The sequence below is a fragment of the Gymnoscopelus microlampas genome (genome assembly GCF_963454915.1).
Source record: "Gymnoscopelus microlampas genome assembly, chromosome: 13".
NCBI lineage: Eukaryota > Metazoa > Chordata > Actinopteri > Myctophiformes > Myctophidae > Gymnoscopelus > Gymnoscopelus microlampas.
The window spans coordinates 42,533,195-42,561,076 of record NC_139950.1 but is presented as its reverse complement, the minus strand read 5'-3'; the positions used below and the strand labels follow the sequence as shown (position 1 = coordinate 42,561,076).

General features: G+C 43.0%; 1 protein-coding gene across 2 annotated transcripts in view; it reads right to left on the bottom strand.

Moving 5' to 3' along the window:
- macrod2 (mono-ADP ribosylhydrolase 2) overlaps positions 1-27,882 on the bottom strand; it is an 839,875-nt gene that overhangs the window by 60,516 nt on the left and 751,477 nt on the right. For both annotated transcript variants that reach the window (XM_084075313.1, XM_084075314.1), the window contains exon 9: positions 12,291-12,369. In XM_084075313.1, the coding sequence (XP_083931439.1) occupies positions 12,291-12,369 (79 nt within the window). The remainder of the gene's footprint in view (positions 1-12,290; positions 12,370-27,882) is intronic.

Here is a 27,882-nt window from a genome sequence, read left to right as displayed (position 1 = left end):
CACACACACACACACACACACACACACACACACACACACACACACACACACACACACACACACACACACACACACACACACACACACCCACCCACCGACCGGTGGAAAGTAACTAAGTACATTTACTTAAGTACTGTACTTAAGTACAAGTTTGAGGAATTTGTAGTTTACTTGAGTATTTCCAATACTTTTACTTCTACTCCACTACATCTAAGAGGCAAATATTGTACTTTTACTCCACTACAATTATTTGAAAACTTTAGTTACTAGTTACTTTGTAGATTTTGATTATTATTACAAAACATAGATTAACCACTTCAGCCCTATATACATTTCGGCCATTTGAAAATAGCCGATCTACAAGCTCACACTCGGCTATTTTCAAAAGATTTTTATACATTTGGAAACTTGAAATGAGACATTCTGCATAATGAGTACTTTTACTTTTGGTACTTTAAGTACATTTTGATGCCGATACTTGTACTTTTACTCAAGTAAATTTTGAATTCCGGACTTTTACTTGTAACAGAGTACTTCTACATTGCAGTATTGATACTTTTACTTAAGTAAAACATTGCATACTTTTTCCACCACTGTGCACCCCCCCCCACACACACACACACACGCACACACACGGACAGCCCAGTGAAACCAAGTCATTCAAGCTTAATTTTCACTCCTTTTAGGGTTTATAGTGCAGCCACGCCGCATGTCCAAGACCCTTTAAAACAATCACTGCACCATCACTGCAAATTACAGGCTTCACTTATGCTGATGCGTGACACACAAACACTGGAGAGGGGGGAAAGGCGCCTATTAGGGGGACAGTGGGGAATTCACACGCGCTACAAAGACGGGACCATATAAGTGCCATGTAAATAAAGCGTCAATTGGAAAAGTCAGTGAAACAGTGCAAGCCCCTGTAGATGTGAAGGCTGTGTTAATGTTGTCAGCACTGTGGCTGATTGAGGAGAATGGGAGACAGAGCGCAGCTTGTGGGCAGCCACCCACATCATATTAGTGGAGGAGTGCACCGAGAATCAATTTCAACATGCTTTCTACTCTCCTAAACCCACAGCTGCCCCGGCTGCGTTCATGCTTGCAAATAATACTCCACGCGCTGCGCCAAGACATGCATGTCTTCAATCATAGTCTAGGAGCCAATCTGAATGCATAACAGAATCATGTCAAGTGATTAATGGCATTGATTAAGCTCTATGTGTTAATCAACTGAATGGTTTTTCTCATTAGTGTTTTCAATTTTTGGATTAGCATTAAAAAGGAAAAAAGAAATCTACAAAATAGCCTGCAACCGCAGCATTCCCTTGAAGCTTCTGGTTAGATGCGCGGATTCCTTCACAACGCAAACGCTGATGTTCACTCTCTGTCAGACACTTACAACACCCTTGAGGCAGGTAAGTGTGTGGGCATTGTACAGTACGTAAGTAATGAATACATCATTATATCCATGGCCATAAGGCTCAATTGGCAAGGCCGGTATGTACAGGAGATTGTAAATAGCTGTACAGAGGGGACACTTTATGTGGTGGTTTTGTGCTTTTCTGAGCCTGCGGTGTGCAAACTATTTCAAAATGTACAAAGCATTCCAATTTTTGCAATTTTTTGAAATACAGTAGGCAAGAGCACTTTGGTAGAGGTTTGGGTTGTGTAGTCACCTTGCCATGATATAACTCCAAAAGTGTGCAAGAAATTAAAAATAATTGCTCCATTGATTAGAAATTGATCATTCAAAAATATGTTCCTCTTTGACTTACATTGTACGGTGAAACAGCTCTCAAAGTCACTATTTTAGCCTGTAAACGAACGCAAACAAAGCTGATTCAGACAATATACCTGTAGAACATCACAATACCCAGTACTGTTTTTCTTTTTTGTTTTATATAAAAATAACAACTTCCTGTTGATTTTGCTAGTTTTATTAGGAAGAAAAATCACGGATCCGGATCTTCAAATAGTAAACTCAACAGGAAGTTGACATTTCTATTTAAAAAAACAAACAGTACTTGGTTTTGTGATGTTCTATATTGTCTGAATCAGCTTTGTTTGCGTTCGTTTTACGTGCTAAAAGAATCCTGAGAGCTGTTACAATGTAAGTCAATGAGGAGAATATTTTGAATGATCAATTTCAAATCAATGGAGAAATTATTTTTTATTTCTTGCCCACCTTTGGAGTTACATCATGGCAAGGTAACTACAAAACCCAAACCTCTACCAAGGTTTCCTGATGGGGACGTTCAACTTTACTGCTGCTCCAGCCGACTAAAAACAGGGCTTAGTCTCTGTGAGAATAGCAGTAGAATCAACAGAATATCCACTCCTCTAGGGAATCTGCTCTATTCTGGTAGTCAATCATATGCACAATTAATTTAATTGAATCTAATATAAACCACTGGAAAATGATCAGAGCTCACACCAAATTAAAGTGAAAACTGACATAAAGTGTCTTAAATAAGAAGGTGTTGGGCCACCAAGAGCCAACAGCCAATGCACCTTGGCATAGATGGTACAAGTCTCTGGGGCTCTACTATGGGGATGGAACAGTATTCTAACAAAAGATATTCCCTATACAAACTCCTGCCATCCATGCCCCAATAATGAACCCTCTTTCTTAGTAACTTAGATCATTTTCTCTTGCCATCTTTATCCAACATCTAGGTCAACTGGATCTGCTCAGCATTTTACATACAGTATGTACATGTCATGAGAGCATGATAGGATGTTAATTGCTTAATTGTATCATGCAGTCCACCTATATGGAAGCAGATGCATGTGTTATGGTTCTCCACTCAGTTATTCAGGTTATTCCACATTAAAGGGATAGTTCACCCAAAACATTACTTATTTTCTATAAATTACACACCCCATGAAGTCTTGAATTCATGGATTTCTTTTTGTTTTTGTCGCATTCCTGAGCCAATAATTTGATTACCGGCGGAAAGATGCTAATGTATCTGGTAGGAGACTCAAAGTAGACTCTTTGTGTCTCATACTGGATATACATCCGGTCATAATTTTTTTGGCTTAGGAATGCGACAAAAAATACATAAATGCATCAATTCAAGGCTTCATGGGGTGTGTAATTTATAGAAAATAAGTAATTGTTTTGGGTGATCTACTCCTTTAACCACATTAAACCTGGCGTCCCTCTTTTGGGCATGTCATTACAGGAAAACCTTGCAAACATTTTTGCACAAAATGTTCAAAAACATTGTCAAACATTTAAAACGACACCATTCCACGATGCGACGTACTGTACAAAAACGTACAGTACATAGGGCTTACTGTAAGTGGTTAATCTGTCTCCCACCCATCTGTATTTGATAACCATGTTTTACTGTGAGCGTGTGAATAGGTGTGTGCGTGTGTACGATATGTGTCAGCCTGGGCGCACGTGCACTAGCTGTATGAGAGTGCTTGTCAGCGGCGGGGCTATTTTTCCAGTTCCTCCTCTCGCAGCTGAGCGGCCTCATTCCGGTTCTCTCATATTGACAGCTTGTGGGGAAGGCACATTGTAATAAAACAATTTCCTGTATGCAAATGCCCTGTTTACATGTTCCCGCCGCAGTCATTGGCACTTGACAGATTGAGTGAATGCGTGGAAAAGCGGCGGCATGATGACAAATGAGAACACTAAGACTTCAATAAAGAAAAACCTATTGTGCCTATTCTCAGAGCCGGGCGCGTCAGGCTGATGCTGCCGGACAGGTGCTGCATCTCAAGACGTGCAGGCAACGGGTGCGTACACACACAGACACACACACACACACACACAAGCGCGCGCACACGCACAGGCACACAGCAGTGGTAGTATTGCGGAAATATCATGGCAACCAATCACGATAGCTTCATAACAGCTTGCTGACAGCGGAAGAACAAAAGAAAGTGGAAAGATGAGGTAATATGCAAGCAGCATGGAAACTGGAAAAAAGTGAGAATGAGTCATGGATATAGCAGGAGGATGAGCGGAGCGTGTGTGTGTGTGTGTGTGTGTGTGTGTGTGTGTGTGTGAGTGTGTGTGTGTGTCGGTTGTGCGGGGGCTCGTGCCGACAGCGGGCTGCTATAAGACCGAGCGGACACGGGTGGATAACGGGAGCGGCGGTTTCAAGCCGGCGCGGTGATGTCAGCGCACGGCTGCGTGCGGACGACGACTGACTGGGCTTCTTCTGGAATGGCGGTGGAGATGATGAGGTATTATCGGAGAGACTGTGCGCGCACCTGCAGAGTTAATTCACAGCCCCTCTCATTCGCTGCCTCCTGTTCCGCTCAGCCCAGGTGCAACTGCTCTCACACTTAAGAGGATTTTGCATTTCCACTACACTGTTATAATCACGCCAATCATCCTCTGTATATCTTTGGAGCACACCTATCAGGTGCTGCAAAAAAACTAATCGCTGTCGGTGTCGACCGGGCGACACGAAAAGTATGAATACGGTTTCGATGAAAGCTTTAGTAATTATACTGTTTTAAGCTATTTCTAAAATCAAATATGCAGAAAAAGGCCTGGAAAAAGAGAGCACATCACTCTGATGCTTCCAAAGAGGACATGCTGAAAGCTGGTGAAGTGGACGATTTGAGCAGGTGTAGGAGAGAATGGAAATAAAAAGAGGTGTTAATCGTCGTCTCTTCTCCAGGACATGGAGGACGACTTACTGTGCGTGTGCACAACCTGGTTTCTTTGAAGCTGGGTTGAGGAGTGAAATTAATGTCCCCTCGACCCGCGCATGCGCACACTCCATTTTCTGCTAATGCTAAGGGAAAAAAAAACGTGGCTTTAACCGTACAGGTCAAAAGGGCACATCGCAGGCAGACCTCTGCGACGAGGAAATGCACTTGATGCTCGGCGGCGAGGCCAGTGCTATTATCGTGGCGCTCTGGAAACAGCCCTCCGGCCCGCCATCTTTTCACACGTTATAGAACGCCGACCTCTGCAGCACTCATTAGCAACGCACCACGTGTCAGTATAGTCCACGTATGATAATTAACACTCGCTTTCTTTTATTGCCTTTGTGACACAAAGCCTAGTATTGAGCCTTTTTGCACTGTTCCAGGTAAACTGAGGAGATAACACATACAGACGCTGCAGTCATGCACTGATAGCACTCATAAACGGCCACAGAGTGATAACACACAGAACAACAGCTCCAGAATCTCATCTCAGAGCACTAACCCTTTAAGACCTGAAGCCGATTCTACAAATGTCTTCTAAATACCAACAGTATTGTGAAAAAAAAACGTATGTTTCTATATCAGTGGTGCTCAAACTTTTTCATGTCAAGGACCCCCAAAATGATGGCCGCCGACCCCCATCTCAAATTGTTTTGTTCCAGGGACCCCCCAGAAGCAAAGATCTATGAGTTAAAAATGTTCGCTTTAAACAATATATATATTCAAAGATTTGCACACATTTTCACGATTTTTCAAAAATAGCAGATCTACAAGCTCGTAGCGCGGCACTCGGTGCCGCGCTATGAGCTTGTAGATCTGCTATTTTTGAATAGCCAAAGTGTAAAATAATGCTTTTTAGCTCCAATGAAAAAGTGACACAGATGCGTTCCAGGTCTTAATGGGCTAATGTGACAAGACGGGCGCTGGGTGAAGCGGGGGCCAGGCAATATAATTACAGTCTCTCCCCAGAATGCAATCTTTTCCGGGGAAAGAGAGCCCTGCACAGGGAGTTGCATGGGCATGATGACGGGAGAGGAGCGTAGGGGGAAAACGAAACATTCTCCGCTTTGGGAACGGTGGAAGATGAGGGCCTGTGAGCGCTGCAGTATTCCGTTGGGGAGGTGGGGCAGGCAAAGCAGGGTAAACGGGAGATAATGCTAACATGGCGGCGGAGCCAGCCCAGCCAGCCAGCCAGCCTTGTTGCAGCGGCAGCTTTCCCGGGCTCTTCAAGCCAATCCTCCGCGGGCCACCCATCAGAGCTGGTGACTGCGCCTATAGCCCCAAAGAAGAAGAGGTGAGGATGCAAGAGAGGGGGGGGAGGGCTTGAATGGAGAGAGGCAGAGGAATGGAAGGGGAGCACGCTACATGTTTGTTTTTTCCTGAATGGAACTGAGTCTGGTTGCCTGCTGTATCCCACAGGTCTTGGCACTCGCATCACAGTTGTGATCTACAAGCTCACGTGTCACAATAAACCTGTTGAATGGTCATCATGAATGTCGGCTAGCATCTCTGTTTCCAATTCCAGACAGAATTAAGCAAAAATGTATGATCGATAACTAATATCTAATATCTCATCCTGTGCCGCTGTCATGTAGGATTCTCATAAATGCTCCGTCTGTAATTTCTTAAAGTTTGATACAACTTTTACCTTAACTTGCAATTATATTTCAATCCTATATTAAAATTGGCTAATGGGAAGACCTGCCTGCCGACCTGCCTGCCCACCGTCCGGCGGACCACGCATAGAGTTAAAAAATAATAGAGAGGGCACCGGATATTCCCTGCCATCCACTTGCATTGAATTGCTCACCTAGCGCATGGGCCGAAAGCACCCCTTCTCTTCCGGGTTGGGAAATGTGATGGGCGAGGCCTATTTGGGGCTTCTGCGACGCGTTTTGCGTCACCTCTGTGAGGTGACGCGTTGTGCGTCACCTCTGTGACGCGTTGTGCGTCACCTCTGTGACGCGTGACGCATTGTGCGTCACCTCTGTGACGTGTTTTGCGTCACCGCGGTGCGCAGCCCCGTGCGCAAGCTCGTGAGTCGAGCCCATTGGTCGAAACCGTTTACGCTCGTTAATGTACAGTGGCCCCATCTGCAGTACCTATGAATGGCCAGCATGTCCAATGCGCTTCAATGCAACCACTGGGTTGGGGCTTGGGACCACGTCATCCACGCTCATGTCACTATGAAGCAATAACCATATAAGGAGTTCCCACTGCAGCTACGCCCAAATATGGAGTGTGTTCTCTAACCTCAATGTGTCGTCATGGCATCAGGCACAAACTAATCTGTCAGCTCCATATATGTACACAAAAGGTGGCGAGCCCATGTATCTGTCGGATCAGCGGGATGTGAGGCCCACGTAGTGGCTTGAACCCCTACTTATTTAAATGAACGGTAGTTCTCAGAAGACCAAGGCCGTTTCCATTTCTGGACACTTTATTCACCTCACGCCCGCATCAATATGAACCCTTCCACGTGCCTGCCCTTCACATGTACTTTCTGGAAAACACTGAACTGCCTGCGGGTCAGTGAAGGTCGCTGGAAGGCTTCCATGAAGAAATGGAAAATAACTTCTGATGTGTGTGTGTGTGTGTGTGTGTGTGTGTGTGTGTGTGTGTGTGTGTGTGTGTATAGCTACACTCCACAACGAGATGGCCTCGCTGAACTGAATGACGCTGGGGTGCAACAGAACTAATCCATTTCATCGATTATAAAAAGTAATAATAATAATTTAATACAATTAATTGATTTGGGAGGAAAACTCCCAAATCAATTTGGGAGTTTGGGAGCTCACAACGCATCGCATTGTGACGCGTTGTGAGCTTCTAGATCAACATTTATTTCTACTTTTATGCAAAACTGTTAATAGGTTAATCAGACAAATCAAATTAGCTGATTATTAAAACTACAATTATTTTGTGTTGATTCGTTGATATACAAAATAAAACCACATTATCGGCAAAAATAAGCTTCTCGACTATTATATTAATTGAAAAAACGAATTGACAAAGAAAATAGCTGCAGCCCTAAATGACGCTGCACTCACCTACCACTCTCGCCAACCACTGTCTGGAGAGATGTGATATAGGCCTATATACTGTAATAGTAGATGGCCGGATGCAAGGAAAAATACCTTAACAATGTTACTGCTTGCTCTTAAGAGGTGCAGTCATCTAATATCACCATCTATTAGATCTTTTGCACTGCGTTTCATTAATGATGACTGGCAATGGACTGATTTGAAGTGGTATAGGGTAGAGAATCAGGCAATCGTCAGCCTTAAATACCAAGTTGGAAAGTGGTATCTCGCTTATTCGCTTCTTACTCATGTTAAAGTAATACTAGGTAACTTTTTCAACAAAACTAAAGTTAAATTGTATATCTTTTGTGAGTGGCAAATGTTTCACAACACCCACTCCATGAATTTCACCCCCGAAAGCCTTTTATAAACTATTTTCTATTGAAACGGTGGTTAGGTTAGCCATTCCCGCGAAAATGACGTCATTCGGCCGGAAAACGGAAACGGAAATGCACCGGTTTCCTGTTTGGCCAGGAACTACCACACCGGTTTCCTGTTTGGCCAGCAACTACCGCGCCAATAACAAAAAGGAATCTCACGCTGTTTTTAAGAGATTGTAGGATTTGAAGATCGAAGAACAACAGTAAAAGAAAATACAGCTCACGGTAACTAAAGCTCCACTGGCTAAGAGAAACGATCCACAGATAGTATAAAACAATTAAAAGAACGCTTTTTGAAACGCTTCCGTCTTTCGGTGAAAACAAACAACACGATTTTTTAAACACAATTATTTTCCAGACAAATGACCAAAAAATCTCTCTTACACAAATCCAGTATTTTCTTCTGTGTTAAAACATTTTTTTTTTTTTTTTACAATAGTGTGTTTTCTCTGATCCTCTTTTCAATTTAGTAGCAAATGACTGAAAACTATTCTTTTAAATCACTTCTCTAACAAAGTATTGTCTTATCGTATTATTAAATCGATTTAAATTGTCACCAGTTTGAGTCGATTTGAATCGATTTATGATAAATCGTTACATGCCTAAGTATTGGTAATCTGCAGCCATCTCATCATGCGTTTTTCTCGTTGCCAGTATAAGGCCTAGGCTACACGTTTAAAAACTAATCCCTGTCCACCAGGCCTGGAATGTAATCATTTTAGGGTCAAGGCCATTTGGCCTTTGGTGCTTTGGGCATAAAGGTCAAATGCCTGGGCAGCAAGGCCATCAAATTAAACTATTATTTTAAATCAACAAAATGTTAAGTAACTCCTGAGTCAAACATTCATACACACTCAACCCTAGACTAGTCAGTCACTGGACTCATTTAGAGATGCGGAAGTACGGTAACGGGTGATTTAAGTATTCAGAATCTCAACAAAAGACACTGGTTGGTAAAGCTGTATTGACAGGAACGAAGCAAAGGAGAAAATGGTGAAATCAGCTGGGGTACTGGGCGGTGTGAGGGGGCATCAAGGCCACTGTGGCCTCAGGGCAGATCATTTTTTGCAGGGCATAAGGCCAATCTGAGGGGCCACTGTGGCCATGGCCTTCATGGCCTCCTTCCCCTCATTCCTGCCCTGCTGTCCACGCGACAAAGATATCTCTGTCCACACGTAAACGCAGAAACGCATTGAACCCAGGAGCACATCCCTGATCAGCAGCAGGTTTCAATTTGATTTCATATTTACATTTATCTTATATAGCCTATGATGCAACACCTGTGAAATCCAGTCATTTTGGGGATAAACAAGACATTGAAGGGTACATTTAGGTCTTATAAAGATGTACCGTGCATGTTCAAATCATACTTTACATAATTACATTATCAAACGCAGAAACACATTGAACACCGGAGCGCATTGCTGATCAGCAGCAGGCCAGGAACGCTAATCTGTTAAATTTGGCACCGTCAGAAAACACGATTTTTTAATGTTGTTTTACAACCGTTCTTTAATTTTTATCATTACTAATGACACATGTAGAAACTCGCGTCTGCCTTCACATTTTTAATATAACGTTCGGAAACGGGTCAAAAAATACCCCCCATCCCCCAATTCTGGATGAAAATGCTGTTCTTCTGATGCGCTGGTGATGTGGATCTAGCAACCAACAGCAGTGAGGTTGGTTTCTGTCACTGACTGACTGTAATATAGCTACAGTGTACAGTACAGGCCAGGGTGTACGTGCTTTGCGCTAATACCCGAGTAAAGTAAAAATACCTGAAAATTGTACTTAGTACAGTACTCGAGTACATTTCCACCACTGCTGGTGTAGCAGATAAAATGTACACACGAGAGTATTCTCACTTGGCTGTGCACATGCCAGGCATAGCCTACAGACTTCTTGGTGTCACGCGCGATTGCATTTGGTCATGGGTGCGTATATTGGTAGGTTTATAGCCACACTTACTCTGTAGCACCGGCAATTAGTAATATTCAAGCTTCCCCTCAGCACCCCAATAAAAATATGCCGCCGCGGCCACGGTGGACTAGTAATATTATTATTGGGTGCACCAGACACCTTTGCTCGCCAGTGAAGTGGTGCAGTTGATGATAAGTTATTAACAGTGATAAAGAAACAATGAAAAATCCGATAGATATCCACCGTTATTTTTGCAGTTTCCAGGCGCAAGCCAATATGGCTTGTATTCCCCACCTAATTCTAATCCCTCTTTTTGCCTTTTAATTTTTTTTTTGTTGCTTTTCTTAGCCTATTAACTAGTTAATCTCTTACTAAAGTTCTGTTTTGTGTTTCAGAAGTTTTGTTTGTTCTGTTTTTGTAAAGATATTCTGAGTAGGCTACCGAGAAAAGCGCTATATAAATTGAATGTATTATTATTTATTATTACTAGTCCATACCCAGTCGACGCATCCGTGGGGGGATATGCGCACATGATCTGGCAACCCGGGAGGCGACATTCTTTCACACAAAAACGCAAATAAACAGCTGAGATTTGGTGATATCGAAAAACGAGCTTCGCAGTTCCGTGGGCAAATTCAGATCAATTGCTCCAGCCACTGAGGAGAACCGGGCAGAACCATTTTGGCCTCACCACCACGACACTATGCACCCACTACAGAGGTTTGTCAAATTATAGGAGGATAATAGCCATGCACGAATGACGTTGGTGACGTCATCGTTTCTCAAACTCTCTGGTCTACTATTAAGTCCACTGAAGTGGATATTTTGGTATATCTTTAGCGGCCAAAAACGCCGTTTTCGTGTGGCTGAAAGGCCCAAACGCACAAAAACGTTTGCGTTTTGAAAATGTTCCATGAATTCCAACAACAGGTTTACATTTTAAGCCATGGACTGTCCCTGTAATAGTGTTTCTAGAATGAGAATCTGTAGGCCTCAGTGCATTCATGTTGTTTACCCATGGTTCCTGTCAACCTGCAATGGTACAGATTACAGTATTTCCCCCCACCCAACCCTATACAGTTATCTTGCATTAATACCACAGGATTTTCCAAACAAATCCGGTTATTGTCGAAACCACAGTGTCACAGCATTACACCAAGCATGTGAAAAGTGGGGCTTTTACGATACCTAGAGCGGTACAATCTATCTGCTTGCCCAACTCTGCTAATCTGCCTATTACTCTATTTGTTTGCCAGATGGCCAGCAAAGGCTACCTGTCCAAAAAGACAGACACTAATGGAGGTGTTGACGCTACACACTGTATCACTCACACACTGAAAAAGAAGGCAGTGGAGTTAAAGCTGCAATCCGTAAGTTTTATGTCAGTCGTCTGTCTTTCCTGACGGAGAGAGGTAATTGCAACGATGTCTGAATCAAAATAAAGATGGCGGCGCGTCTAGTGTTCAATCCAGTTAGCCGTCTACTTCAAACAAATTTATTATTGACCTAGTCAACACCGGGGTCTCAATGGGAGATTAGGGAGACCACCTCCAACCATTGTCCTAGTTACTGTATGTTGTATTAACATACTTATATACAGTAATCAATAAAATATACTAACATACATTTTATTGATTAGAATAAATCCCAGTTTACAGCGTTAAGCCCAATTAATAGTTCGACATGTGACTGCTTGCCCAAAAAGAGCATATTTTCCCCTGAATGCACAAGACATTGTGCCATTTTTCAAGTGGCACAGGCACACAGCAAAGTATAAACTAGATTGACATCTTCCATTGACCTCCCGTGTAAAATAAAAGTTTTAAAAAGTACAATATTTAGTGTAAAACTATTCGAAAAGTTTCAAAAAAAAGTCCCCGCTATACAGTACCCGCAGAAGCAGAACATTTTAAAGTTTGAAAGAAGCGTCTAGGTGACGGTATGATGGAGCTAGAGCAATGAATAAACAAACAAACAAACAAATAAATAAATAAAAATAGTGAGGAGAACATAACTGGGATCTCTTTAAACATGGAGCTCATTAGAACATATGGAGATAATTAGCCATAAGGCATCTTTTTAGTCACATTCGCCATGGACTAATGCGTTCACGCGTTCGTGCATTAATTCACGAGCAATAACAATGCCAAAGCGGCAACACGCGACAGAAAAGGCAGAATATTTACAGTGAGTCGTGTCAAAAGTAAAACAGACACACCTTGGAAGAGGAGAGCCATTTTCTTCTTGTAGATGGTGAAGTCGGTCTCCAGGAAGACACAGAATATGACTCGTGTGATCTGTACAGGGAAAGAGAAAGAGGAAGGAGTTCCATTATTGTGGGCTCCTTATTTCAGAGCTTGATCCTGTAGGGAATTGCACATGACAATGGAGCTAAATGGATGAGTGAAGATGTGACGATAGTAGTCGGCACCAGAGCGACATAATCACGGCCAAATTACCGTTCAAGAAATCCAATTAGTTACCGTCCCGCTCAAGACCGCCCAAACTAGCCCATGTGAGACAGCTTTTCATGAATATTACAATGCATTACATCAGATTGAGCGCTTCTGAATGGGCTCCTTGGCTGGAGGAGTGCAATATGCCTCAGTATCACATGCAAGTGTAATAACATGAAATTGCGACATTAAATATGAACAGTGAGTGCCACAGAGCTCAGGGGCTTCAAGTTCCAATTCCAATTGTGGAGTAGAGGGGGTGACAAGGAGTTTATGATAATGACTTCAGCTTTTCTGTTCAAACACTACCCAGCAATTACAAATCTATACATTTTATTACTGTAAATTTGGGTTCTATTTGTTTGGTCAGTGGAAATCCAATACCAACTTTAATTTTCCCCCTGGAAAGCCAAAACAATAAATTCCCTATTACTAGTGCACTGAATACCTGAATGATTCTGTCCTTATGCACTAAAGACTATGGATTTACAATGTCCCCTTCTCCAGAGTATATTTACTCCTCCGGACAAAATAGCAAAAATAAATCCACATATAAAAGATGCATTAGAGTCTATCTTATTGCTGAACAAATCATATACTCTTAAGGTTCATGAGCAAATCATAAACTCATAGGGTTCAGCTTCAGCATAAGCAAACAGAACATTATGGATCATACATTTATTCATATCTGCATAATGCAACTCTCTTTCTCATAACTTCCAACATGCCTGCACAAGTTACTCATTCTGTAGAGAAAAAAAAAGAACATATAAAAAGCAACACACTGAGCTGTTTGCGAGACTGCGGCAAAGCAGGTCATCCTCCACATCGAACCCCCCGGCCTATTTCATCAACATCCCGCTACTTCCATGCCTTCTGTCCCCAGATGGCACAGCTGGCAATGCAGGCAACAGCATCAGAGCCAGGGAGATGCATCACACAATGTGGCGGCAGATAATCGTGTGACTAAATAATGGCAATTTCACAAAACACACACAATGGCTACCAACCAACCATCCCCCCACACACTTCTCTGTATCACCGATACGGGGAGATAAAAGGACGCTTTTCCGGCCTCGACTGTTTCATGCTTTGTTCAGACTGCAAGCAAATCCGATTTGTTTCTCTAATCTTTAGGACTGACTGTCCACACTATTATTTGCAAGTGATCAGATCGGATTTAGACATTGTCGACCTATACTGTAGCTGCAATGGTAATGCTTAACTTATATTCTGTCGTACAATAACAGATCTACAAGATAAGGCGTTGCGTTGGGTAGTTTCGGTGGTTGCACGATGAAGTGTAGGAATAAGTCCGGACTGAGACACATCTTTAGAAATCTGATTTGATAATTTTAAATCCCATTTTAAACCACAGGAATGTGCATCAAATCTGATTTAAAAAAAATCTATTTATTGTTTTATATATTTTCTGCAGTTGCAGACTTCATAAAACCAATCTGATTCCAATCTGGAAAGGCCAAAAATCAGATTTGGGCTGCCAGTCTGAACATAGCTTTAGGGGTAATTCAGACCGCTGCGATTTGTCTCTGTAATGTTTAATGCTTAATTTCTTCTCCATTGTAACGGCGGTTTTGTGAGCTGAAAATAGCCTCTGTACAAGTTCACGATGCTACGGCATCGGCGATGTGTTGTGAGCGTGTAAGTGGGCTATTTTCAGTGTGACATAGTCTTACAACTCGCGCTTCGATTCGAACAGAGGGGAGGGTGTAGCGTCCCCAAGGCGCCACAACTTTCTCCACTGAGGGAGCTAGCTTCTTTGGCGCAGGGGGTTGTTGGCTGGACTAGTGAGCCGTAGGGCGAAGGTCTGATTCCGACTCGGGGCGCTACATTTCTCGGCCGTTACATATACATATAATATATATCACTATTTTTAGTAAATTATAAAAAAGATTTTTGTAGGAAAGTAGAGTAAAAAAAAATACTTTGCAAATGTAATCCTAGTCCAGTCCAACCACCGTCCCCCAGCCCCAACACCAGACATATGGTTCAGAATTCAAAGAGACTCCCTTGTAGTGCCCATAGAGACATACATCTATTAATAGTTGCTGACCCCTGCTTTCGATTAAATGTTAGGAGCTGAATTCAGGATGGTGACATTTTATTTTGCTAGATGTCTTTGGGGGCTGGGGGCTTTGTTCATGAAATGTAGCCCTCATTCTCTTGCCTGCTCGCTATGGCAGAAAATGAAAGCTTTAAAGCCTCCTTTGAAGTCACAGGCTCACCGACTAACGGTTTGTGTGGGAAGTGACAATATATACGCCAAGATAGTGTGCATACCACCACTGGTTGTTTGGAAGGCCACAGGACAGACGTGCCCCAGGAATTTCCATTACTCTTTTATTGAGCTTCATTCGAAAGCTGACTACACACGCTGGGAAACAGAGCATCATAAATTCATGTTTCCGTCTCGTGTGGAAAGAAACATGTACTGTACTTGTGTAAGAAGTGCACAGATAGGCGCCCACAGACACGCTAGGCATACCGTATATATGCAGTACATTAAATGCACGCACGAATGCACACACGCATACACACACGCACGCGCGCACGCACGCACGCACGCACGCACACACACACACACACACACACACACACACACACACACACACACACACACACACACACACACACACACACACACACACACACACACACACACACACACACACAGTGGTGTAAAGTAACTAAGAAGATTTACTCAAGTACTGTACTTAAGTACAATTGAGGTATTTTTTTTTACTTAACTGGGGCAATTCCATTTTCAATACTTTTACTTCTACTCCACTACATGTCAGAGGCAAATATTGTACTTTTACTCCACTACAATTATTTGAAAACTTTAGCTAGTTACTTTGCAGATATAAATTATTATATTATAAAACATACATAAAACATACAATAACATACACTATTTTTTATAGGCTATTTGAAAATAGCCGATCTACAAGCTATGCGACGCATTGTGAGCTTGTAGATCTGCTATTTTCAAACATTTTAGTACTTTTACTTTTGGTACTTTAAGTATATTTTGACGCCAATACTTGTGTACCTTTACTCAAGTAACATTTTGAACACAGGCCTTTTACTTGTAACAGCAGTATTTTCATAATGTGGTCTTGCTACTTTTACTTACTGTAAGTAAAACATTTGAGTTATTTTTCCACCACTGCACATACGGGCATAACACACTAATGTACACACGGACACAATAACACGCACACAAACACGCACGTGCACATACACCCACACACCCACACACACAAACTCTTGTGTTTAGTTTTTATGTTGGCCATTTAGTGACCGCAATTCTCCTACAGTATGTTGGGTTAAATATTAAGGAGGGAAGGGAGGGAGAGGTCTCTGCAAATTGGCTTCTCTAAATCTTTGACCTGCAGACATACAATTCACATTAGGCCTATGGTCAAAGGGGTGGGAGAATTGCCGTGTTGTGTTGGCTTTAAACACAATGCAGGTCAAGAGACGCCTCTGGAATCTGGCCCCTATCCATATGTAAGCTCCATTGGCCAAAGCCTCTGGTAAGTATGGAATTATTCTTCGCATTCTAAAACAGCTATTCTTGGACTTGAACACATACTGTAGGCATCATGCCCATTCAAGCTGGGGGCATCCGTAGCTCACCGGATTGTGTAATATTTGTATGTTGTTGTAGTAGTGTGATTGTTTTATAATATAGTCGTTGTCGGGCAGAAACCTTGTACTATATGCCCAAAGCCGTTACTTTTCAGGAAATGGAAAAAGGATCCTGTGTTCCAATGAATCCAATGTAGCTATTAATTTGTGATGAGCTCTTGTTAACATTTTTTTTCCATTTCATTGGTTAAATAAGGAAAGGACAGACACATTCACTTTGAAAATATTTCATAAATAGCATAAAATAGCAGATCTACAAGCTCGCAACGCATCTTGTAGGCTATTTTCAGTACTGTTGTACGACAAAGTAGGGCATTTATTTGCAAAAAGAAAAAAAAAAGTTGAAAAATGGATACAAGGTTTCTGCCAGATAGCAGATAATATATGAATTTTATATCATAAGTCAAACATATTCTTCTACTTATCATTTCTCACAGTTACACATCCTTTCCCTATAGTATCTTATCTAGTGTTTCTTCCAGAAGTTGCAGGATAAAATTAGTTGCAACAGCAGCTAACAGACGCTCGCACGCACACACGCAGCACTCTGTTGCGCATCAATGCTGGAGGAGGTGTAGGCTACAGCTTAATGGTGTGTTGCTATGGTTAGTAGAGCATCAATCCCTTTTTCAAATGTGAGAAAATGAAATGCAATTATACATAGGCTACACATTTAATTGCTTTTGAGAAATACACTCATAGTTTGCTTTGCAAGATGGTTGACAAGTGCTGTGCCAGCTTATAGTTGTTGTTTGGCCTTCTGGCTAGCTAGTGAGTTGTGACTTGTGACAGCATAGCGTCCTATTTAATGTTGGTAAAATAGAGCTGAGTGAATTGTATGGCAGTGAGCTGGTTTACCACCACTATCACAGGTTATGGTTTGCAAAACACTGAATTACATTCATCTCCAGGTCAAGATGTGAGAAAATCTCATCATTCTTTTAAAAGAAAATGACAAAGCCCCAGCCATGTCCTCAGTCAGGAGGTTGATAGTGCAAGAGGTAGGTTATCTTAGGTGAGATTTATGGTGAATGCAAGGAGACTGAGCAGAGATGTTATTGGCATTGGAGCAGACACTGCTATGTAATGTCTCATCTCTAAGCTGCTTAATAGCTTTTTGGATCTCGTGCGCACCCTTTATGAAGTCGTGGGATCAACTTAAGGATCTCGTGCGCACACTTTACACACACACATTACCCGCCAAAGACGCAGATCTGCGTTCTATTTAATTAGTGCTCTTGCCCGCCAAGAACGCAGATCTGTGTTGTTCTATTATCAATAATTTTTTTATTTTTTTTATTCCACACAGGGCGCCCTAACACAGCTTTGGAATGATCGATCGTCACTCAGAGAAGAAGTAGTCGGAGTAATTCCAAAAAAACAGACATCCATCCACCCTGACTATGGGATTTTTAGAAAAACACTGCTAACTCAGTTTCTTTTTTTTGCATTGAAAACCACCCGTTTTCAACGGGCCATAGCCCCAAAATGGCTGCTCGCGGTTGGAATGTTATTGTCCCAGTGGATACACGGATCCCTCCGCCTACCCATGGGTACTTTTTTTTGGTTTTTGTACACAACGTGGCTTCCACGGCGTTTCAACGATTGTCTATTTAAAGTAATTACACTGGCAAGGGGATACAAAACGATGTTTAATATCAAGGTGGGTAATGTCGTGGCCACACCTTATATATCTTTACCACAACTTAAAAAAATTAAAATAAAATAACGCTATGTCCCTTTAGGGGCTCCGTAGCTTCCTATGCATTGTGTTTGAAAACACAGCTTTACAACAACATGTATTACCATGTTGCCAGGTTCCTTTCATCTGAGCTTTTATGTTCTCTAAATTAATTAGCATTGCGGATAGGGGGTGGGGGTGTCTAAAAAACATAGCTTAGAGCTCTTCTAAAATAGTTGCAAAACCCAGCCCTCACCCAGCTTATCGCCCCCATACACACACACTGTCTGTAACGTCTGTTTCATGCTTCATAGCGCGACGGTTGTAGCATGCCGAATATAGCAGATCTACAAGCTCACAACGCGTCGCGATGCGACGCGTTGTGAGCTTGTAGATCGGCTATTTTCAAATAGCCTAGGTATAAAATAGGGCTAAAGTGGTTAATGTATGTTTTATAATGTATTCATTTGTATCTGCAAAGCAACTAGTAACTAAAGTTTTCATATAATTGTAGTGGAGTAAAAGTACAATATTTTCCTTTGAGATGTAGTGGAGTAGAAGTAAAAGTACTGAAAATCGGAAGTAAAAAATACCAACATTTTTTACTTAAATACAGTACTTGAGTAAATGTAATGCTGTATAGATACCACAGTAATTAGTCACTTTACACCACTGACTGTTGCTGCGTGGCTTCAATTCTCCCCTGACAGTCAAGTGAACCCTAGTGGATGTGGGAAAACATCGTGCTCATGTACGGTGGCCTATGAACTGACGCCAAACGTCTGACAAAGCTCCGGGGAACACCAGATGTCACTCACTCTCATTATTCTTCAGCTGAAATGACAACGCATTCCCCTGCCTCTCATGACTATTCACGATTAAAAGGAAAAAGCTGTGAGAACCACAGAGATTCAGCAACACACACACACACACCCATCATAATGCTTTACTCCAGCGTTTCACACCTTTTCAGTGAAGGTGTGACACCAATGTTTGGTTGGGTTTTTGGGTCCTGTTGCACACCATTCCATACACAGCTGTTTTCAACATTTCAGAATTTAAATGCTCAAATAGATGTACAGTATGTACTTAAAGGAGTAGTTCACCCAAAAAAATTACTTATGTTCTATCAATTACACACCCCATGAAGCATTGAATTAATGGAGATTTTTCAGTTTTTGTTGCACTAAGCCAATAATTTGATTACCGGCGGAAAGATGCTAATATATCCGGTAGGAGACTCAAAGGAGACTCTTTGAGTCTCATACTGGAGAGACCGCCAGTCATCAAATTATTGCCTTAGGAATGCGACAAAAACAAAAAAAATCTCCATGAATTCAATGCTTCATGGGGTGTGTAATCGATAGAAAATACGTCATTTTTTGGGTGAACTACTCCTTTAAAAGTACTGTATAACATACGTTTTGAAAAATATTGAGATACAAGTATATTTTTGAATCTTTAGAATAAAACAAAGTTCAGAAGGTATAGATTTTACCCTGGAAACGTATTTGTGTCCAAGATGTTGGCGCTAGACTCCGTTAAATGTGTGTGTGTGCTTGCGTGTGTGCGTACAGTACATGCGTGCACGTGTTGAAAGCGCAGTCTGCAGGAGCCAAGGTTGGGAAAGTTAATGGAAGACTAATTAGAAAGCTGGGATCACAGCCAGCCTGGTCATTACTCATCCCTGATTGGTGGATTGTCGCCAGTGGGGGGTAGGAGGTGGGGTGGGCGGTGGGTAGGGCACTATGACTGTAGACCCGGGTGCATAATGGAAAGGATGGTAGCCCTGACATGAACGTGTGTTGAACATTATAAGGTCTGAGACGGGGTTCTAGTCACCTCAGGGCAAAGAATACCAACAATGTATTGTTAACGCTCGTTCTCTCAACGTTGGGTCTATGGGGACAGCCAGGGGAACAAATGGCAAGTAAAAATACGGAATCAAACATTTACTTGAGTAAAAGTACAAAAGTATTGGTATCAAAATGTACTTAAAGTACCAAAAGTTAAAGTTCAAAAATGTTTGAAAATAGCAGATCTACAAGCTCACAACCCTTCGCATCGCGTTGTGAGCTTGTAGATCGGCTATTTTCAAATGGCCTAGGTATGAAATAGGGCTTAAGTGTTTAATGTATGTTTTATAATATAATCTAACTATATAAATGGCGAGCAACTTCCGCGCCCTCGGTGGTGACACCCCACAGCTCTGTGATCGACTAAACACAACACCGTCAGACCACATGTCGCCAACACTGTCGCCACGGCGGGCGGCCTGAATTTACGTTTCGCGTAGGGCACCTGGCATGCCTCACTACACCGTTCCCACCTCGCAACATAATTAATTCTACTCACCAAATGTCGGACACAACGGAAGTGGAAGCAGCTTCGTACCGTTTACCGTGCGCACGACCTCATCACCACAACAGCTGGCAGCCGCTGCGGGGTTTTTTTCCTTTTTTTCCAAACTTTTTTTTTGGTCACCATTTTCTCCAGGCACCATTTCTGGTGTAACGTCGGGTGTTTCTTTTCACCAGCCAATCACCTTTCACGTTGCCACGTCCGTTGCCACGTCGCGCTGACGTACGCTAAACAAGCGCTGCCGTGCACACAATGCAAACGAGCCCAAAGGCGCGCAAAAATAAGCCGACCATTGCTTAGACACAAAGTCAGACCTGGCAACGCAGCCTAGGCCAATCATGTGTGAGAGATCTACAAGCTATGGGCCAGAGACGCCACCGTATCTTAGCAACAACTACAGCGCTCACTCTCATTGGTCCTGTCACGCTAAGAGCAGTCTCCAGACAATGGCATCGCAGACAGCTTGCTGTTACTGCTGTAGCCATCACAGGCAGTTGCAGCACGACGGACAGGGCGCTGTGATAGCTGCCATGTCGCTAACGCTAATCTGGTTGTCATGCCTGCAGCGGCTGTGCAATCACTTTGTCAACAATGCACGTTCGTGTGGTGAATGTCTATATTGCTGCTCAGTTCGTCCATTGTACATGGTGTATGTTTGTGTGTGTCTTCTGGAGAACTATGTCGCTCCACAGCAACTACAGTAACTAACGTAATGGCAGGACCGCCACGTGCAACGCATGTTAGGCTGCATTATGGTCATGTAGTAATTTCAGATAATTTCGCACCGATTACAGCAGTGTTTATCAACCCTTTCACGCCGCCCCCCCCCCCCCCCCCCCCCCCACAAATACACGTACTTGATCTGGGACCCCCCCATTCTGTTTGACTCCGTTCCACAAGTAAATATTGTGAAAATAGCCGATCTACAAGCTCGAAACGCCTCACATTGACAGGCTTTGTAAGCTTGGAGATCGGCTATTTTCTACATGATTGCCTCTTTCTTACATTCTTTGCCAATGTGGCCCATGTTTTCATAGCATAGTTTATTGACTACTTCTGTTGCAGAAATGGCCATTTCCTTTACTTTCGGTTTTTTATTGTCTCCGCCAGGCCGAAAGGCATGGCGCAAGACTATGTTTCACCCCCTGTCCGTCCGTCTGTGATAGCTAATCTCTCACATCGTTGACTTGATCGCAGCAAAATAACAGCCCGATGTGGAGAGTCAGTGAGAGCTGGATAAACGACGTAACATGTGTCAAAAGGAGTCTGTACGGCTGTCGATAAATGAACACATGACGTCAGTGGGAGAGGAGATATTGTGTCTTTTGGACACACAGCAGCGTGGTGCTGATGTTTGTTGTGTCAAGCAGCTTAATGTCAGAGTGTTTGTGTTGGAGCGCCTCAGTGCGGCTGCAGAGTTCATGTGCAACCTCTTCCACAGAGACACAGAGACACTAGAAACTCTGCTGGGGAAAAAAAACACTGCTGGGCATTGACTTTCCTATGGACATTGATCTACACACTGCAGGTATATCTGCTACACACACAACATCAAACTACACACTGCAGGTATGATGCAGCGTTTGCATTACAGCCAGCATGCCAGCGTAGTTCCCATATGGTTTCAAGGTGGGCTAAACCATATGGACCCCATGTCAGCAATGTCAGCGGCATCCACTTCAGTCCCAACTGCGATGCCCATGCAGGCTATAAGTAGCTTCTACCTGGCCCTTAGGTGGGCCCCAACTAGCCATGTTTATGTGGGACCAAGGCGGGTCCTAACTGCGTTTGCCCATGCAGGCTTTAACTGGGTTCTACCTGGGCCCTAGGTGTACCCTAACCAACCACAGTGCAGTGCCCATCGCTCCAATTGTTGTGATGTCAGGGCTCTCAATACTGCACATTGGTGGAGGAGGAGGGGCCGCAGGGCGACCGCACACATCGCTGAACCAATGGTAGCCCACGGATGTTTCCTCTGTGGATTTACAATCTGCCCCTCTATGCCACATATCATCCGCACTACAGGGTCTTCACTGACCGAGCCACGGCCCCACTCACCCTCATGACGCTACGCCACTTAAACGTGCGGCAGCATGCGCTGGGTTGCCAGGTTTGCACAGCCTGCGCCAGAAACAAGCAACCACCTTCATGAAAAAAAAAAAAACACCGAAATGGTCCGCAATGTTCCAGGGGTGTCCCCGCGCGTCCCAACACTCCACAGGGGGTCAGTGGACCATCAGGGGGTCCGCGGACCCCCTGAAACATAACAAATATTATTTCTTCAAATTTTTTCCTTTTTCAAAAAAAAATTTCCACAGTTTCACTCCGGCGATTTGGGTCCCCCAATATACACACGGCCACGCTGGGCCCCGTGCGCGGCTGGGGTTGAGGGGGGCGTAGCCCCCCGAAACTCTAGTAATTTATATCTGCAAAGTAACAAGTAACTCAAGTTTTCAGATAATTGTAGTGGAGTAAAAGTACAATATTTCCCTCTGAGATGTAGTGGAGTAGAGGTAAAAGTATAGACAATTGGAAATATTCTAGTAAAGTAAAAGTACCTCAAAATTGTACTTGAGTACAGTACTTGAGTAAATGTACTTAGTTACTTTACACCACTGCTTATGTGCATTTGTCTAAACAATCTCTATACATGTCTGTGACATTATGAAAATGGCCCAATTAATGCATTTTGTCACCAGCAGTGAGCCCTCAACACCGCTGTTGACAATCTGGGAACTTGTGAGGCAATTGCTGTCTGTTAAACTGCTAGATATAGTACAAGTGAAAGTGTCTGTTAAACACATTGCAGATTGTGTTAATGTAAAATGTAATATTTTCAAACTATAATGCAAAATGCATCACCTCACACCGCCATCACCATGTGTCAACATCTGGATAATGTTAGTGAGGAGTGAGGACACGTTAGAGATCTCAGTGCAATCATTACATTAGAGCCCCCTACCAAACACTTCATCTAACTTAACCCTTTAAGACCGGGAAAGAATCTGTGTCATTTTAAGATTTATTTGGCTATTTTTTTGTGAAAAATCATGAAGATTTGTGCAAATCTTTGAATATCCGACCCAAGTGTTGTACATTTGTAACTCAAATCTTTGCTTCTGGGGATTCTACAAATGTCTTCTAAATCCTAACAGTTAAAAAAAAAAAACGTACAGTATGTTGCTATAATCGGTGGTTCTCAAACGTTTTTATGTCAAGAACCCCCAAAATTATATGTATTTGGCCGCGGACACCCATCTCAAAATATGTTGTTCCAGGGAACCCAAGAAGCAAAGATTTGAGTTAAAAATATTCCCTTTAAAAATATATATATTCAAAGATTTTCATGATTTTTCAAAAATAGCAGATCTACCAGCTCATAACGTGGCACCGCTTGTATATCTGCTACTTTTAAATAGCCCAAAGAAATCTAAAATGACACAGATGTGTTCCCGGTCTTAATGGGTTAATCGATTCAAGACCAATGCCACTTAGTTGTAAATTAGCTCTGAATATATGATAAAGCTGAAACTAATTAAAATGATAATGCCTGGGGTTCACCCCTGATTACCTACCACTGCTCTTCCCCATCTTATTTGCATCCCAATCGAGATGTGAAGAAACAAGATTTGAGAGAAGCTCGCTCTCTCAGCGTGGCGGCAGTCAAGCCTGATTATGAATAACGGTCATACACGCCCGATAGCAGGGGAGTGGCTGACTCTTGCCGAGGCAACAAACGTGTAAAAGTTCAACCGAGTTTAACTCCACTTGACGGCACCCGACACATTTTTGGCTATGCAGCACCGGAAGCTCCACCCCTTTGCTTGCAAGTCACCGGGACACAGATGTGTGACCACCCCGATAAGGCCTTTTAACATGGGGAGTGACTGATGCATCTAAAATTAATGTTCAATTTGACAGGCGTAGCGACAAGCAGGGTCTGATCCCAGGAAACTGACACGGTCGTGCTCATCTCTCACACACGCCTGCCTGTTGCCAGAATTCAAGGTATCTATTCACATGAGGGGCGCAAACGAGTATGCAGGCGTATAGTGTCACTCAGAAAAGAAATGAATACTTAGATCGGCTATTTTCGCGCACAATACTGGCGCGCAACTACAGTAAGTATAAATCAGGCAGTCAGGATGGTAAAGTGTGTAAGGTATGACATTTCAAAAGAATGAATAAAAGCCTTCTCTTCTCAATCCTGTATTGCTACTGCATAATATATACAAATGTATCTTTATCGTTACAACAACTAATTCCACATTCTAAAAATCCAGACACTAAACTCCAACCCCCCGCCCCCCCCCTCTGAGGACCTTATTAATCCTGTGAGGGAAATTTCAGTTACAGTACAGCTTCACCCAGCTAATGGCTGCTCAGGTGGTCAAGGGGGAGCAGTTGCTCATGGACACCTCGACACATACAGTAGCTGGGGCCGGAAATCGAACCTGGGGCCTTCTGTTTCCCAGGGGACCTCTCTACCCATTCAGTCAAGGCTGCCCTAATTAACTGCAATACATTTTTTCTTTCTTTTCTTTTCTTCTTTTCACATCCAGTATTATTGTTCCTATTGTGTAGTGTTAGTGCCACACTAACACACTGCTTGTACCAGTAGTGACACATTCATTTTCTTGATTGACTCCTCTTGAACGTGTGGTTTTTAATTTGTGTGTGTGCGTGCGTCTGTGGTTCAGCGTGCTGGTAGGAGAGGACTCACCACCAGGTGCCCCCCCAGCTTCCTCTTGGCTGGCTAACAGATGAGCTGTCATGGCTGGGCATCCATGCCCATAATTACATTGGGGGCACTGCCAGGAGAATCCTGCTACATGCAAGGCAGAGCACAATGCACTCTGCAAGTTGCGATTCCGTCTTGAATCTGTCACAAACAATAACAAGGGACCGTTCACCCCAGCATGTCCGCACCAGCTGGAACCAACGACCCATGGGAGATCTATGCCTAATCTGTGTAGCCTATGTCCTAAAGTGCTTAGTCACTTAGAGTATACCCAGCAAAATACAGGATTTACTGTACAAATGCTGACTGGTTATTGGTCATCACAGTATATACTGTACTGTACACTGTATATTATGTGTATGTAGACAGTCAGTCAGTCAGTCAGTCAGTGAGATAGTCATAGATAGCTAGAGATAGAGATACTGAAGATAGAACAAAACAAAGCTAGAGAGATAGATAGAACAAAACAAAGCTAGAGAGATAGATAGAACAAAACAAAGCATATATTCTGCCTACTCTGCCAGGGACATAATCAGCGACAACACATCTCCTTTGTTGTCATCAGCATTAGATTGGGCAGCGGACTCATAGAGAAGCAGGTGGACCATATCCAGGTCCTTATTACTGATGTAATTACACACACCTGCGTCCCTGCGCCGCCAGGACACTCAGTCAGCAGCAGAAACCATTGGGAAAGGCCTGGCATGAATCTACTGTAACAGTATATTCCACAGGCCAGAGCTGTACAAACATCCAGACAAATTGATGACATCGTCGGGTGCAATACGTTAGTCCGACAGCGCATTCCTCCGACAGCGCAGTGCTCCGACATTAAACAGTAAACCCGAACCAAACCCGCACCCTAACCCTAACCGCACGCGGATGCCACATAGTCGGAGAAAAGGTCTGTCGGATTAACGCATGCCTCCCGACATCGTCGCCCAACAGTATTCTATAACATCAGCTACACAGCTACTGTGTTCAGTCGCAGTGTTGATTTTGACAGCAAATTGTTTTTTAGTTTTAGTCATAGTCTTTTGAATAAAATTCCGTTTAGTTTCAGTCAAATTTTAGTCATCTGAAATGTTTTTGTCTAGTTTTAGTCGACTAAATATCATAAGATTTTAGTCGACTAAATCTACAGTTGATTTAGTCGACTAAAATGTATGTTGGCGGTGCCTTGATGGCGTTGTGATGGCAGATTTCACACTTGGTTGCATGCTGAAAATAGCCGATCTACAAGCTCACAACGCGTCGCAGCGCGCCGAGCTGTGAGCTTGTAGATCTGCTATTTTCAGAGCGCAACACCCGAGCATAACCAAACATAAAATGACTTGTCTTTTAGTTCTACTGGATCTCTTCTCCACTAGTCCCTCACTAACATTTTTGTCTAGTTTTATTTGTTGACGAAATTGTCAATATATTTAGTTTTAGTTTTAGTCATCGTAGCTTAGTTTTTATTTAGTTTTTGTCAGTGAAAAAAGGTAGTCGACGAACATTTTTCGTCATAGTTATAGTCGACGAAATCAACACTGGTTCAGTCGTCCCACGCCCACGGTTCCTCGCCCCGCTATACTCGAAAGCTACGGGCAAACTGGAGCTCCCCTGGCACATGTCAAGAGTGAGCTTTTCCTCCTGTCCTCTCCACTTGCTTGAGCTGGGGAGTGATATGGCCGTGGCAGGGCTGACAGCAGCAGCTAGCTAGCTAGTGAACGGCACTGACCACTCAGGTGGCGGGGTGAAGCCACGGGCAGGCTCTTCAGTTTGACTTTGATTGACCCTGTCCGCCGAGAGCGCCGCAGCTCCGCCTGCGGCGAGCTGGGCGAATTATCATTTCAAAGGACTGCCCGGGAAAGGTTAGCCCCTTTGAACAAAACGCCTCCGTCCACACATCAAAGGAGGAGCCTGACGTCGGCCTTTTTAGAGACCGGGCGAATGCCACTAAAGCATGGGAGAAAGTGCTGAGACCAAATTCTTCACTTTTCAAAGCCGTTTGACATTAGACGGCCACTATATCACGGTTAAGGGGCGATAGACCCAGTCAGTGCAGCTAGAGCACTGCCACTGTATGCAAATCAAAAGATGGCTTTGGGTAAATGGTAATATGCGCCCCTACGCATGAGTGCTCAGCACACTGTGACTAAAAAGATGCGATAACACCCCAAATGAAGCGTTGCCTGGTAAATTCATCACTGCAAAAGCGCCCATCGATGTACATACAGCACTGCAAAACGTGCAATGTACTGAGAGGATAATGCGGTTCTGCTAGATTCATGAAATTCCAAAAGATAATACATCAGCAATGCATATGTTAATACCATAAACATTAAGTGTGTGCCTCAGTGTTTTTTGCCAGGCTGAACAAATTGTCCCCGCTGTTGTTATTCAGCATCTAGAACTGCATGGAAACGTCAAAATAAGAAAAGAAAAAAGAAGAAGGAATTCGGCTCGCTTGAGGCATCTCGCATTTTAGCTCATATTTTAACCCATTGAGACCTGAAGCCGATTCTACATGTCTCCTAAATCTCAACAGTTTTCTGAAAAACGTATGTTTCTATATCAGTGGTGTTCAATCTTTTTCAAGTCAATTATATGTATTTGGCCGCCGACCCCCATCAAAATATTTTGTTCCAGGGACCCCCCAGAAGCAACGATTTGAGTTAAAAATGTTCGCTTTAAAAAAATATATATTCAAACATTTCCACACATTTTCACGAATTTTCAAAAATAGCAGATCTACAAGCTCGTAGCGCGGCACTCGGTGCCGCGCCATGAGCTTGTATATCTGCTATTTTTGAACAGCCCAAAGTGTAAAACAATGCTTTTTAGCTCAAATCAAAAAATGACACAGTTCCAGGTCTTAATGGGTTAAAAAAAAGATTGTCTATCTCATAAA